The following is a 16,817-nucleotide window of genomic DNA, read 5'->3' as shown; positions in this document are numbered from 1 at the left end:
AATCACTTATAAAGTAGAATTAAGGTTAACAACAAAAGCAATAAATCAATTATATCTATAATAATTAAGGAATATATAAAATTAATTAAGGGATATATAAAATATAAAAATGTCAAACAGGATGTCAAATACATAAAGGGCTGCGTGGGGAGTTTTAATTTAAACAACTGTCACCTGCTTCCTTAGCGCAGTAGGAATCGCGTCACTCTCATAAACAACTGTCAAGTTAAAGTAGACTATTAATGAGGCACCTGGGTGGTTAAGATGGTTAAGCATCTGCCTTCAGCTCAGGTCATGATCTCCTGGTCCTGGAGGTCAGAATCTCCTCGTCCCATGTCAGGATCTCCTGGTCCCATGTCAGGCTCAGTGGGGAATCTATGGGGACTCTGTTTCTCCTTCTGCCTTTCCACCCCTGCTCACACACTCTCTCTCAAATGAATAAAAAAAATTCTTTTAAAACAATAAATAAATAAAATAAAATAGACTGTTAAGGGGAGCCTGGGGCTCACTTGGTTAAGTGTCAGACTCTTGATTTTGGCTCAGGTCAGGATCTCAGGGTTGTGAGACTGAGTCCTATGTGAGCCAGCTTAAGATTCTCTCATGCTCTCTCTCTCTGTCCCTCCCCTGCTCACATGCACAGGCACATACTCTCTCTTAAATAAAGAAATCAGACTATTAAATAAAAAGGTCTTTTTTTAAAAAATTTTATTTAATTATTTGACAGAGCAAGAGAGCACAAGCAGGGAGAGCAGCAGAGGGAGAGGGATCATGACCCAAGCCAAAGACAGACCCTTAACCAAGTGAGCCACCCAGGGGCACCTACAAAGGGTGTTATATATAAACCTCATGGTCATCACAGATCATGATCTCAGGGTCATGAGATTAAGCCCCATGTCAGGTCTGCACTGGGCATGAAGCCTGCTTAAGATTTTCTCTCTCCCCCTCTCCCTCTGCCTCTCTCTTGCTCAGGAGCACATGCATGCTCTCTCTCAAATAAATAAATAAATATTTAAAGTAAATAAATAAATAAATACCTGTTAAATACATAGGGTATTACAGATAAACCTCATGGTAACCACAAACCAAAAACCTCTAATAAATAGGGGTGCCTGGGTCGCTCAGTCATTAAGCATCTGCCTTCATCAGCTCAGGTCCTGATCCTAGGTTCTGGGATTGAGAACCACGTTGGGCTCCCTGCTCTGCAGGAAGTCTGCTTCTCTCTCTCCCACTCCCCCTGCTTGTTTTCCTGTTCTCACTGTCTCTCTTTCTGTCAAGTAAATAAATAAAATCTTTAAAAAAACAAAAAGAACTATAATAAATACACAAGAAACCAAAAGAGAATCCAAGCATAATACTAAAGAAAATCATCAAATTGCATGGGAAGAAAGGAACAGAGAAGAACTATAAAAAGAACCAGAGGGTGCCTGGCTGGCTCAGTCTGTAAGCATGCAACTCTTGATCTCGGGGATCTAAGTTTGAGCCTCATGTTAGGTGTAGAAATAAAAATAAAATCTTTGGGGCACCTGGATAGCTCAGTGGGTTAAGCCTCTGCCTTCAGCTTGGGTCATGATCTCAGGGTCCTGAGATTGAGCCCCACATAGGGCTCTCTGCTCAGGGGGGAGCCTGCTTCCCTTCCTCTCTCTCTGCCTGCCTCTGTCTACTTGTGATCTCTTTGTCTGTGAAATTAACAAATAAAATCTTAAAAAATAAATAAACAAATAAATAAAATCTTTGGGAAAAAAAAAAAAAAGAGAGAGAGAGCCAGAAACAATTAATAAAGTTGTAATAAGTACAAACTTACCAATAATTACTTTAAATGTAAATGAATTTATTTTGGTTCCAACCAAAATAAATAAATTAAATAAATAAATAATAAATACAATAAAATAGAAGACTCCTATATGCTGCCTACCAAGAGACTCACTTCAAATACAAAGACATATATAAAATGAAAGAGAAGGGATGGAAAAAGGTATTCACGCAAATGGAAGTGAAAAGAAGCTGTGGTAGCAATACTTATATCACACAAAATAGACTTTACAACAACGAACATAACAAGGGACAAAAAACAGCATTACATAATGATAAAGGGAACAATTAAACAAGAGGATACAGCAATTTATTTTTCAACAAATTCAACAACCTAGAAGTAGAAGTAGAAACATACAATCTTCCCAGACTCAAGCAGGAAGAAATAGAAAATCTAAACAGATTAATTACTAATAATTAAATTGAATCAATAAACAACAACAACAAAAATCTCAAAACCAACAGACGTCAGGATCAGAGGTGAGTTCTACCAAACATTTAAAGAAGAGTTAATATCTATTCTCAAACTATTCCAAAAAATGAAAATGGAAGAACCATTTCAAATTCATTCGATAAAGGCAGCTTTACCCAGATAGCAAAACCAAAAACACCATAAAAGAAAAAGAAAAGAAAATTAGAAGACAATATCCCTAAGGAACACATATACAAAAATCCTCAGCAAAATATTAGCAAACTGAATTCAACAACACTTTAAAAGGATCATCCACCACAATCAAGTGCAATTTATTCCAGGAATGCAAGGATGGGTCAATATCTACAAATCAGTGTGATACACCACATCAACAAAGTGGAGGATAAAACTATATACGGTTATCTCAATAGATGTAGAAATATCATTTGGCAAGTTCAACATCCATTCACGATAAAATCTCTCAACAAAATGATATAGAGGGAATAAAACTCAATATAATAATGGCTATCTATGACAAACCCACAGCTAACATACTCAATGGTGAAAAGGTAAAAGCTTTTCTCTAAGATCTGTAACAAGACAAGTGTGTTTACTCTTACCACTTTTATTAAACATAGTACAAGAAGTCCTAGCCATAGCAATCAGACAAGAAACAAAAACAAAGGAACCCAAATTAGTAAGGAAGAAATAAAACTGTCACTATTTGCAGATGACATAATACTAAATATAGAAAACCCTAAAGATTACACCAAAAACTATTAGAATAAATGAACTCAGCCAATTTGCAGGATATAAAATTAATATACAGAAATGAGTTGTATTTTTATATACTAATAAACGAGCAGAAAGAGAAATTAAGAAAACAATCCTATTTACAATTGCTCCAAAATAACAAATACCTAGGAATAAATTTTACCAAGGAGGTAGAAGACCTATATTATAAAAACTGTATGATATTGATGAAAAAAATTAAAAGTAACACAAACAAATAGAAAGATATACCTTGTCATGGATTGGAAGAATTAATATCATTAAAATATCCATTTTGCCCAAAGCAATCTACAGATTCAATGAAATTTCTATCAAAATACTAACAACGGGGAGGCCTGGGTGGCTCAGTCAGTTAAGCGTCTGCCTTCATCCTGGGTCATAATCCTGGGGTCCTAGGATCAAGCCCCAAGTTGGTAGGGGGTTTCCCAATCAGCGGGGAGTCTTCTTCTCCCTCCCCCTCTGCCCTGCTTATGCGCTTGCTCTCTCACTCTCTCTCTCAAATAAATAAATAAAATCTTTTTAAAAATACTAATAATATTTTTCACAGAATTAGAACAAATAATCCTAAATTCATACGGAACTGCAAAAGACCCTGAATAGCCAAAGCAATCTTGAGAAAGGAGAATAAAACTGCAGGTATCACACTCCCAGATTTCCAATTATTCTGCAATGCATTAGTAATCACAACCACGTGGTACTAGCACAAAAACAGACACACAGATCAAAGGAATAAAACAGAAAACCCAGAAATAAACTGACATTTATATAGTCAATTAATCTATGACAAAGGAGGCAAGAATACACAATGGGGAAAAGATAGTCTCTTTGATAAGTAGTATTGAGAAAACTGGACAAACATAGCAAAGGAATGAAAGCAGAACACTTTCTTACACCATATACAAAAATTAACTCAAAACTGATTAAAGACTTAAATGTGAGCCCTAAAATCATAAAACTCCTAAAAAGGGGGCACCTGGGTGGCTCAGTAGGTTAAGCCTCTGCCTTTGGCTCAGGTCATGATCTCAGGGTCCTGGGATCAAGCCCCGCATCAGGCTCTCTGCTCAGTGGTGAGTCTGCTTCCTCCTCTCTCTCTCTGCCTGCCTCTCTGCCTACTTGTGATCTCTCTCTCTCTCTCTGTCAAATAAATAAAATCTTTAAAAAAAAAAAACCTCCTAAAAAATAAAAAATAAGCCATAATCTCTCCCACATCAGTCTTAGTAATATTTTTTTGGATTTATCTCTTCAGAAAAGAGCAACAAAAACAAAAATAAACAAGTGGGACTATACCAAAATATAAAGTTTTTGCATAGTGAAGGAAATCATCAATGAAATGAAAGGCAATCTACTAAATGGGAGATACTTGCAAATGATACACGCAATAAGGAGCTAATATCCAAAAGGCATAAAGAAACCATACAAATTAACACTAATGAAACAATCTGATTTTAAAATGGGCAGAAGGGGCACGTGATTGGCTCATTCAGTTAAGCATCTGCCTTTGGTTCAGGTCATGATCTCAGTGTTCTAGCATCGAGCCCCGCATCAGGCTCCCTGCTCTTGGGAAGCCTGCTTCTCTCTGTCCTCCCCACTCATGTGCTCATTCTCTCTCTCTCATATAAACAAATAAATAAATCTAAAGAAAGAAAGAAATTGGCAGAAGACATGAATAGACCCTTTTCAAAAAATACATACCAATGTACAAAAAGCACATGAAAATATGTTCAACATCACTAAATCATAAGGGAAATGTACATCAAAACCACAATGAGACATCACCTCACACCTGTCAGAACGGCTAGAATCAAAAAGACCCAAAATAACAAGTGTTGGTGAGGATGTGGAGAAAAAGGAACCCTCAAGCATTGTTAGTGAGAATGTAAATTGGTGCAGCACTTTGAAAGCAATATGGGGGTTCCTCAAAAAATTAAAAATAAAAATACCATATAATCTAGTAATTCTACTTCTGAATATTTACCTGAAGAACATGAAAATACTAATTTGAAAATATATATGCACTCCTCTACTTATCATAGCATTATTTGCAAAAACCAAAACATAGAAGCAACCTAAGTATTGAAAGATGAATAGTAAGAGATAAAGAAATGGTGGTGAAAAAAATTAATTAATTAATTAGTTAAAATAAAAAAGAAATGGTGGTGTGTGTATAAAACAATATTATTCAGTCATTAAGAAAAGGAAGTCCTACTATTCATGATATGAATGGACCTAAAGGGTATTGTGCTAGGTGACATAAGTCAGAGAAAGACAAACATCATTTGATTTCATTTATGTGGAATCTAAAAAACAAAACAAAGAAGACAGAAACAGACTCATAAATACAGAGAACAAACAAACAAGGTGTAAAGGACTAGGCAAAACAGTTGAAGGGGACTAAGAGGTACAGACTCCCAGCTATGAAACAAGTAAGTCATGAGGATGTAAAGTGCAGCACAGGAAATATAGTCAAAAATATTACATTAACTTTATGGTGACTTATGGAGAATATCTCGTAATATATACATAGTTTCAAATCACTATGTTGTACACTTAACACTAATATAATATTGTAGTCAACTATACTTCGGTTAAAAATAAATAAATAAATTTTTTAAAAATACCAACATTGAGAGGTACCTGGGTGGCTCAGTTAGTTAAGCTGCCTTTGGCTCAGGTCATGATCCCACAGTCCTGGGATCAAGCCCTGTTTCCGGGCTCCCTGTTCAGCAGGAAGTGTGCTTCTCCCTCTCCTTCTGCCCCTCATACCCGACTTGTGCTCTCTCTCAAATAAATAAATAAAATCTTTTAAAAAATAAAAAAATATTTAATTATTTTCAGAGAGAGAGAGAGAGAGAGAGAACAATCAGGGGGAAGGGCAGAGGCAGAGGGAGAAATAGGCTCCCTGCTGAGCAAGGAGCCTGATGTGGGATTCAATCCCAGGACCCTGGGATCATGATCTGAGCCTAAGGCAGACGCTTAACTGACTGAGCCAGCCAGGTGCCTAATAAATAAAATCTTAAAAAAAAAAATACCAACACTTTGTTCAAGACTAAGCCTTGGACCAGCTTCAAGGTAGAAGACCTGAGTGTTGGACCACTATATGAAGCAAGGATTCCAGAAGGAAGAAAATGGAAATCCTCTCTTCAAGAAGCACCCATGGTTACAACCTGAGGATTTCATGATTAAGATTAGCCAAATGTTACCTATAAAAGCAAACACCGCAAAATATTCATTTAAATAAATCATCACAAATGAGACTCAGAAGAAACAACAGTCATTTTAGTCACTAGTAGTTTTCATATATTAGAAGTATGAGATTTAAAATATAAAACTATGCAGAAAATGAGAAATGAAAGACTGAATCTATAAATAAGCAATAAAAAACATATTAACTATGATGAGAAAGATATGGAAACAAACCAACAGAAACCTCTTAGATGGGAAGTATAATTACTGAATTGTAAAACTCAAAAGATGGGTTTTGGAATAGATGCACCTCAAGTGGTTTATTATTGTCTTCAGAAAAACTACCTAGAATGCAACACAGAGACAAAGAGATGGAAATGAGGAAAGAGATATTAAGAGACAAAAAGCATAGGATGAAAGCATCCAGTATAAATCTAATCAGTTCCAGAAAGAGAAAACAGAGAAAATGGAAAGCAGACATTTATCGAAGAGATGAGCATTGATAATTTTGCAAAACTCATTAAGGATGTTAATCTATAATAGGATTGTGGAATAGAAATAGGTACAGGAAAAAAAAAAGAAAAAGAAAAAGAAATCCGGAGGAACTAAACGTACTCTCCTGCATGAAATAACAACCACCAAAAGAAGACAAAGTATGTGGAACAATTTTCAAGACATGTGTGACAGAAAAATTTTCAAGACAAATGCACCTAAGGCACTGAAAGAAAGTAATCACTGACCAGAGGTAAATAAAGTAAGCCCTATGATTGTTCCATCTTCTGGACTTGAAAGGCCAAAGCACAAGGACAAAGAACCCAGGAGAAACCCAGTGGATTCTGGGTTACGGAGACAGAGCTAAGAGTCTATGGAGAGAAAGAGGACAGGGAACCAGAGGGAAGAGAGCTGTATAGGAAGATCCTCTGGAGGTCTGCAGAGGGTCCTTCTCAAGTATTCAGCTAAGTAATGATCAGAGGATCAATGTGAAGAAACTGTCTAAAGCCAGGGAAGGAACCCGCTGAAAGGATCAATAACTAAGAGCGTCCAGGATTCACAGGTGGCTCGAAATAGTGCTGGTTCCAACTAGTCAGACTGGAAAAACTTACAATTCATGGGTCATTGGATACAGTACAAAGAAGAGTCTTGCCTAAGTATTCAGAAATAATTAGCTTTAAATTAAGCACTGTTCTAGTCCCGCCTAAAGGCCCAAAAGGATCAAATTATTTTCATCATGTTTCAGATCAAAGTTCAAGAATATTTTTAGAAATAGAAAAATACACAGCATCCAATAAAACTAAAATTCACAATGCCTGCCATGCAGTCATATTTATTAGTCATGCAAAAAAGTCAGAAAACACATTTATGAAGAGAAAAAAAACTGACCCAGAACTGGCATAAATGTTAGAATTAACAGACACGGATATTAAAAGCTGGAGGAGTCATTCAGATTCTAGGAAATAGTTTCCATGATCTTGGGTGGCACAGAAAATTGACCTGCCAGAGTTCCAGAGAGAGCCTGAGGAGATTTGCGTACCGAAGTGTCAGGAAACAGCTCACCAGGTACAGGAGCTTGTACTGGTGGAGGATACCTAGCTGCTTCAATTCCCTTGGGAGCTCCCTGGCCCTACATAAAGTGGTTTCTGGAGAAGTTAAAGCCTGAAGGTCTCTGCCAGCTCCTGGCTGGGTTTGAGGACAGACTTGCCTGTGTGCTCTACACATCTGTGCTCAGAACCAAGGACCCCAGCAAGCCAGTGTCCCTATTCAGGGGCCAGATCGTGGTGCTCCAAGGCCTCCAGGACTTTGGCTGGGACCCCTGCTTTCAGCCTGATGGATACAAGCAGACATATGCAAAGATGCCCAGAGCTGAGAAGAATGCCACCTTCCATTACTTCCAGGCCCTGCCTGAGCTACAAAAACACCTTTGCAGCTTGACTTTTCTGGTAGACATTGATGATTGCCCTGGCTGGGGTTCTGGGGAAGACTAGCCTGAAACCTCCCCCATCAGTCAGCACTCCTCCAAGTATTGCCTTCAGGGTTACCACTTCCTAAGAGTGTTGAGACAGCCTCACCAGCCCTGTTTGGAGGAGCAGTTGGCTCTGCTTGGAGAAACTTTGGGTAGGGACATCATTATCATGACTTTGAGGATTCAATGGTCCCTCCCACAGCTTCCTGACCCGGAATCCTGAAAGGACCTTGGATGTTAAACTGGCCATGGCACGATTGAGGGTTTGGGAAGAACCACACAAACACCCCAGATGTTTTTAAACTGCAGCAAATAAAAATACTGAAAGCACTTGCTTCCAATATAAAATTGATATATCAGCTTGGGGGAAAAAAAAAACTATAACTATATTCTCTATGTTTGCATTGTTAAGTAGAGACATGGAAGATATTTTTGAAAAGACCCAAACTGAGCTTTTAGAGATGAAAACTAAAATGTCTGAGTTGAACATCATTGGGTAGATTAGATTAGAAAAGCAGATTAGATACTGCAAAAGAAAAGATTAGTAAACTTGAAGATAGAGCAAAAGAAACTATCCAAAATGAACAGAAAAATATTTTTTAAATATGAAAAAATGTTTAAAGCATCAGTGATCCCTGGGACTATATCATTATTCATGGCCTGATGTATGAGTAAATGGACTCCCCTGAAAAGGGAGGAGGGCAGAAAAAATACTTGGAAGAAAAACTAGCCAAAAAATTCCTGTATTTGATGAAAAACATAAACTCACAAATCAAAAAGCTCAATGAACACCAAGCACAAGAAATATGAAGAAAATTACACCAAGGTGTATCATAATCAAATTGCTCAAAAGCAATGATATGACGCTCACAACTCAGTGAATTCTACAAAATAATGGTCAGAAAACATTTCAGCAGTTAAAATTGAGGTGTGAGTAAAGCAACCAGTCTGAAAAGCCTACCTGCTGTATGATCCCAACTAGATCACACTCTGGAAAAGGAAAAAGTATAGAGACTGCAGAATGATCAGTAGTTTCTGCGGGTTTGAAGGAATGGGAATGGAGGAGGGATGAACAGGTGATAGGTGGGGGGTTCAGGGTCATGGAACTGTTCTGTAATGGTGGTGATACTGCATGAAATCAACACTGACTAATTAGCGTGCTTCCCACATATAGTATATTTCACCAAGAAAATTTGAAAAAACTGGGGATATTTAGCCTGAATAAGGGAATGCATAACAGGGAAAACAAAAATGGCTATTTTCAAATATTTAAAGAGCTATAAGGTAAAAGGAAGAACCAAGTTATTCTGAGTATTTTTACAGTACAAAATGAGGGTTAGTGGGTAAATTTATAGGAAAGCAGATTACATTTATATAAAGTAGCTGTTAAATTTTTTTAGTAGGTAAAATTTGATACACAAAGGAATATGTGCAAATGAAGAATCACAGTGATGAAATGACTGTGAACACTTTATAATTTTTTATTGAGATATAATTTATATGTCATAACATTCACCCTTTAAAGTATATAATAGTTTAGCATATTCAAAAAGTTGTACAACTATCAGCACTAATTCCAGAGTATTTTCTCATCACCCCCCCCAAAAAAAAAATCCTTAATGGTACCTATTAGCAATCACTCTTCCTTTCTCTTTCTCCCATCCCCTGGCAACTACTAATCTACTTTCTGTCTGGATGTGCCTCTTCTGGACATTTCATATAAATGGAATCTTACACACAATACTGGGACTTTTCGTGCTAGCTTCTTTCACTTAGTATGTTTTCAGAGCTTATCCTTGTTATATCATGTATCAATACTTCATTCCTTTTTATGATTGAAAAATATGCAAAATATGCATTTGTCAAAAGCCACAGAATACAACACAAAAAAATAAACCATAATGTAACCTACGGACTTAAGTTAACCATAGGATATCAGAGTGTATCATAGCATGCCACATTAATAACAGATGCTAATAATGAAAGAAACTGAATATGGAGAAGGGGAGATAAGTGGAAACTCCTTATTATCTGTTCAATTCTGTAAATTTAAAACTATTCTTAAAAGAACCTTTTATCTTTTAAAGAAAGTCAGGGACATCTGGGTGGCTCAGTCAGTTGAGCAACTGACTCTTGATTTCAGGTCAGCTTGTGATCTCAGGGTCCTGGGATCAAGCCCTGCATCTGGCTCCTTGTTCAGCAGGAAGTCAGCTTGACCCTCTCCCTCTGCCCCTTCCCCCACTCAGGCATGTGCTCTCTCTCTAAAATAAACAAATCTTTATAAATAAATAAATAAATAAATGCCAGACGAGCACTTTTTTTTTTTTAAAGATTTTATTTATTTATTTGACAGACAGAGATCACAAGTAGGCGGAGAGGCAGGCAGAGAGAGAAGGGGAAGCAGGCTCCCTGCCGAGCAGAGAGCCTGATGCAGGGCTCGATACCAGAACCCTGAGATCATGACCTGAGCCGAAGGCAGAGGTTTTAACCCACAGATTCACCCAGGCACCCCACGGGCACATTTTTTAAAAAAATGAATAGGTAAAAAAATTTTTTTTAAATGAATAGGTAGGGGCGCCTCAGTGGCTCAGTGGGTTAAGCCTCTTTGCCTCCAGCTCTGGTCATGTTCTCAGGGTCCTGGGATCGAGCCCCACATCAGTACCATCTACTCAGCTGAGAGCCTGCTTCCCCCTCTCTCTCTGCCTGCCTCTCTGCCTACTTGTGATCTCTGTCAAATAAATAAATAAAATCTTAAAAAAAAAATTATTTCCATTTGGGGGCATGCAGGTGGCTCAATCGGTTAAGTGATTTCAGCTCAGTCGAGCCCTGTGTTGGGCTCCTTGCTCAGCACAGAATCTGCTTGAGGATTCTCTCCTTCTCCCTCTGTCCCTCCCCCTGCTCGAATTCTTTCTCTGTCACTCTCTAAAAATAGTAATCTTTTTTAAGATCATAAAATAAACAAAATAAAATTCTTTCCCTTTTTACAGATACTTGGAAATTCCCATAATAAAATATTGTAAAAAATAAAAATAAAAATAACAACAACTGAAAAAAAAGTCAGGTGCCTGCTACAACCAAAGATATTTATAGCGTCAACCAAAAAGATTGCAACAGCATCCCTAGTTCTTTGTAATGTGAGAATCTTGTTCAGCTCATATTCAATCTGGCAGTTATTTTTCCTTCTATAAAAAATATTATTATGAAACTCTGTTGCATATGAAAACTTTCTTCCGGGCTCCTGGGTGGCTAAGTTGATTAAATGTCTGCCTTCGGCTCAGGTCATGATCCCAGGGTCCTGGGACTGAGTGCCAGGACCTTGTTCAGTGGGGAGGTTGCTTCTCCCTCTGCCTGCCACTCCCCCTTCTTGTACTCTCTCTCTCTCTCTGTTTGGCAAATAAATAAATAAAATCTTAAAAAAAAAAAAAAAAGAAGAAGCAAACAAACAAAACTTCCTTCTGCTGTAACAGGCCTTAGAGGCAGTTGCATGAAAAGCAGAGACACACACAAGCAGATCAGAAAGCACTCAATGAGACCGGAGGCAGAAAACTATGGTAACAGGCAAATGGAGAGAAGAAGTCAGAGGCTGATCTCAAGTATTTCCAAGGCATGCATGGTATTACCATCTCCTGGGGACTTCTATTGGATCCTCACAACGATCTCGTGAAGCAGAGAAAACACTTTAAGATACCAAGCTCAGGACAACCGTAGTCTTCCCCATTGAAGGTGGTCCCTAGACCTTCAAAAGATCTCCTACCACAACAAAATGCTGACCACTAGATTATTCTGAACTACTGTGTTTCACCATTCCACAAACACATAGTGAATGTTTGCACAATCAGCCTAAAACCTCATGGCTTATTCTCACCTACATTGTATTCTTTTTTTAAAAAAGAATATTCCACATTCATGTATACTTCCTATTTACTTATGTATGTATATATTTACTTACTTAAAATAAGCTCTATGCCCAAAGTGGGGCTTGAACTCACCACCCTGAGATCAAGAATCACATGCTCTACTGACTGAGCAAGCCAGGCACCCCATAACCTACTTTACATTTTTAATTCCCAACTTTACCCTATTCTAAGTCCTTAGCTTAGGACTGCCCGTCTCTTTCTGTCTAGACTTTTGGGATTGGACCTGACCTTATTCTGGCCACTAAAGGCTAACTCCTGAAATCAGCTGAAAGAGTCCCACTCATTTCTACGCCTCATAAGGGGAAAGTCTGGATCTGCCATTAGTCATCTAGCTCCTTTGCTATGCTTCCTCACCTGTCCCTCCCAGCTCTGTTCTTGGATTGACAACTCAGACTTCAGTTGTTCCTACCCTCATTTCAATTTGCATTCTCCAGCTCTTGAGGGGTTCCAAGAGCTGACTCCTTAGTATCCAATCTTGACAAGTATCTTATTAATGGCTTTGCTCCTCATATCTCCATAAATCCATAACTCAGACAGTGGGAAAATGGGGCAAACTTATATTATTTATTCTCATTCCATAAATCAGACAGTGGGAAAATAGGGCGAATTTATATTACTTGTTCTCATTCAGGAGAAATACATTCAGAAGATCTAATAATATTCCTGTGGTTCCATGGCAAGTAAGCTGCAGATACGTAATTTGAACCCAATATTCTAATTACACTATTCCTTCCAGCTTTTTGTTAAGTACCACAGTCATAAGAAGCATTATAGTTTTAATAGTATTTATCATGATCATCTATAATAATTATATATACAAGGCATCTACTTCTGTGCTCTCATTTAACCTCACCACAATCCTATGAAGCCTTTTAATGCTTAACACAGAGTAGATACTCCACAGACATCCCTGACTGATGAATGGACAAATGGACAAATGAATTGGGACAAACTCCCAATCATAAAAGAATATGGTGTTGGGGCACTTGGGTGGCACAGCTGATTAAGCATTAGACTCTTGGTTTCAGCTCAGGTCACTATCTCAGGGTCGTGGGATCAAGCTGCACACTCAGCATGGAGTCTGCTTGAGATTCTCTCTCTTCCTCTCTCTCTGTCCCCTCCCTGACTCATGCTCCCTTACTCTCTCTCTTTAAAGTAAATAAATCTTGGGGCGCCTGGGTGGCTCAGTGGGTTAAAGCCTCTGCCTTCGGCTCAGGTCATGATCCCAGGGTCCTGGGATCGAGTCCCGCATCGGGCTCTCTGCTCAGCGGGGAGCCTGTTTCCCTTTCTCTCGCTGCCGGCCTCTCTGCCTACTTGTGATCTCTGTCTGTCAAATAAATAAATAAAATCTTTAAAAAAAAAAAAAAGAAAGTCCTCAACTATTTTTTTTTTTACTGTAGAAAATAGAAATGCAATTCGGTTCCTTATTATCAAATGAATAGAGAAGGGAACTTTTTTTATTTTCTTAAAAGCAGATATAAAAGAATTGTAATATAAAACTCACAAGGAAACCGGGATATTCCAATAATAGCTCTAACCTGATTTTGGACAGTAGTTCTCCTCTATCTGCACAGTCCACACTGACTTGTCGAATTAGTTCATGAAATACTGTATTGTAAATATTCTGTTCCTTCCTTAACATATGTAGTAGTTTGTGCATCTGGTAGAAGATAAGGAACAGCATCAGTATTTATTGCAGTCTTATCAGTAAAATAAGGTCACTTTAGGAAGTAAGTACGCTGAATGTGAATGTTTTAGAAACACCTTGATAATTTATTTCACTTACATTTTTCTTTATAAATATAACTACAAAAATAATATATTATTTTTAGAAGTCTGCTTCATCATGTACCTCTTTACATGATGCACTGAGAAGGTCACAGTATCTCTTCTATATCATCCCCGCCAAAAGTACATAACCTGAACCTAATCATGAGTACACATTAGACAAGTGAAAATTGAGGAACATCCTACAGAGTAACTGGCATATGCTCTTCCAAATATCAAGGTCAAGAAAAGCAAAGAACTGTTTCAGATTACAGTTGTCTAGGAACATGACAACGGAAAGTATTATGTGATCCTTGGATCCTGAAACAGAGGGGACAAGAGCTATAACAACCATTATAGGGACAACTGGCAAAATTTGAATTCTGAATATGGATAGATAATTCTATCACATCAATGTTAAATTTCCCAATTTTGATAACTGTATTACGGATAAGTAAAAGAATGTCCTTATCCATAGGAAACGTACCCTGAAATTTTTGGTGATAAAGAGGCATGATGTCACCAGCTTACTGCAAATCGGTTGAGAAGAAACTATACATATACAGATAGGTGTGTAGAGAAGAAAAGAGAATGATAAAGCAAGTAGAGCACAATGTAAACTAGTGAATCTGGATAAAGATTACACAAGAATGCTTTATACTGAACTTTAAGTTTTAAATTCTGTAAAAATAAAAATTTATGAAATAAAAAAGAGCCCTCATAAAGAAAACTATCTGTGTCTCTTTAAAATTAAAAGAGTGCTTTCATTAACAAAATAAAAATTTTAAGTGCTAAGAAAGCATGGTTTAATTGGCAGTGGTTTTTTAGTGGTACATAAAATAATGAAGATCTTATAATCAATGGTACTTTACAGTCAATGAAATGCAGTAGTAATAATAATAGCAACAATTATACAGTGTTTACCACATGCCAAGCACTATTCTAAGCCCTTTACATTCACGTGTCATTTAATCTCCACAACAACCCTATGAGGTAGGTATTGTTATTACCTCTTATTTAAAGATGAGTAAATTGCAGCACAAATACATTAAGTGACTTGCCCAAGGTCACTAGCTAATAAACTGCAGGGCCAAGATTCCAGTCCAGACATTCTGGCTCCAGAATGCATGCTCTCAACCACTTTGCAAGTACCTTGGTTGGCCCTGTATATTCCTGATTTTCCACACCAGCCCTCTCCAGCATAGCATCCATCACGTCATTCAGCTGGACCACTTCAACTCTTTTATTAGGTTTCCTAGAGGATTAAAGTGAGAAATTTATGTAATTAAGTGGTGTAACATGTCATCCTCAAGTGACTAAAATAATATAATATATATAAAATGTATACACTATGGAATATTAATGACATATTTTTTACTTTAGGGAGAGAGTGAGCTGGAGGAGGGGCAGAAGGAGAGAACCCCCAAACAGACTCCCCGCTGAGCACGGAGCCCAAAAAGGTCTCAATCCCAGGACCCTGAGATCATGACTGGGGCTGAAACCAGGAGGTCACCCAACAGATTAAGCCACCCAGGTGCCCCTGGAATATTAATGTTACTTTAAAGCATAGCCCTGTATGTACTGATCTAGTGGGTTATAGCAGTAATATAGTTTAAAAAAAAGAAAAAGGGAAATGTAAATAGTATGATCCTCTTTTGTGTAAAGAAAATAATGCTTCCTTCCAACATTTCTTTTTCTTTTTTTTTTAATGATTTTATTTATTTATTTGACAGAGATCACAAGTAGGCAGAGAAGCAGGCAGAGAGAGAGGAGGAAGCAGGCTCCCTCTGAGCAGAGAGCCTGATGCGGGGCTCGATCCCAGGACTCTGGGATCATGACCTGAGCGGAAGGCAGAGGCTTTAACCCACTGAGCCACCCAGGCGCCGCCCTCCCAACATTTCTATATACTTCGTGTGTAGGATTGTAAGAACATAGAAGAAATATGGAGAGATAAATACCAAGCTGTTAATATTGGTTACTTCACAATGTAAGTGAAGAAAAGGGACAAGGGAGAGAGAAGAAAAAAAAAAAAGACTATAGCAAACAGATCTGTTGTACAACATTGTGCCTAGATTCAGTGATAACTGTATTGAAAACTTAAAAATTTGTTAAGAAGATAAATCTCATGTTAAGTGCTCCTCCCACAATAAAATAAAATTTTAGGAAAAAAAAATTTTAAACTGTAAAAAAAAATATTGTATAGTACTTAAATATTATTATAAATATGTAAAAATTTTATTTTATTTTTTTTTAAAGATTTTATTTATTTATTTATTTGACAGAGAGAGAGAGAGAGCACAAGTAGACAGAGAGGCAGGCAGAGAGAGGGGGAAGCAGGCTCACCGCCGAGCAGAGAACACGATGCGGGGCTCGATCCCAGGACCCTGAGATCATGACCTGAGCCGAAGGCAGAGGCTTAACCCACTGAGCCACCCAGGTGCCCCAATATGTAAAAATTTTAAAACATTGATCAGATGATAGAATTATGGACAATTATTGTCTTGGATTTCTGCTATAATTTTAATATTTTCTGTGCAATAAAGTACTAAGGTAAATAATATATATACAAGAAAAATAAATATGTATAAATAAATATGCATATGTAAATAAATATGTATATTAAAATAAATATATTCATGTGTTTCTGTTCCTTCTGAGAAATATTTTCAAAAATAAACCATACTTACATGGATGGGAAGAGCAACAGCCTGTTTTCACTATCTGTGAGGAGAGTAGTATATTTGCTATAATAAATAAGACAGATAAATATTATCATAAGAAAATTAACAGGCCTATTTATCACATATCACAACATGATAAACCTAAGACCTCATAAAATTGGGAAGCTTGGAGGCAATTGAAAAGGTCCATCATTTTACCCAGAAGATCACACCTAGATAACTACAGACATAGATGTAATGACATTTATCATATTTGGAATATTTTTAGTAAAGGAGTTTTTTTGTGTGTTTTTTTT

General features: G+C 37.3%; 1 protein-coding gene across 6 annotated transcripts in view; it reads right to left on the bottom strand.

The window, feature by feature from the left end:
• AXDND1 (axonemal dynein light chain domain containing 1) overlaps window positions 1–16,817 on the bottom strand; it is a 94,190-nt gene that overhangs the window by 62,647 nt on the left and 14,726 nt on the right. For all 6 annotated transcript variants that reach the window (XM_032862591.1, XM_032862592.1, XM_032862594.1 and 3 more), the window contains 3 exons: window positions 16,528–16,584; window positions 14,993–15,095; window positions 13,612–13,733 (listed from right to left, as the gene is read on the bottom strand). In XM_032862591.1, the coding sequence (XP_032718482.1) occupies window positions 13,612–13,733; window positions 14,993–15,095; window positions 16,528–16,584 (282 nt within the window). The remainder of the gene's footprint in view (window positions 1–13,611; window positions 13,734–14,992; window positions 15,096–16,527; window positions 16,585–16,817) is intronic.

The sequence above is a fragment of the Lontra canadensis genome, unplaced genomic scaffold (genome assembly GCF_010015895.1).
Source record: "Lontra canadensis isolate GAN:19392208 unplaced genomic scaffold, GSC_riverotter_1.0 scaffold24, whole genome shotgun sequence".
Lineage (NCBI taxonomy): Eukaryota > Metazoa > Chordata > Mammalia > Carnivora > Mustelidae > Lontra > Lontra canadensis.
Note: the sequence above shows the minus strand (reverse complement) of the source record. Positions and strands in the feature narration are given on the sequence as shown.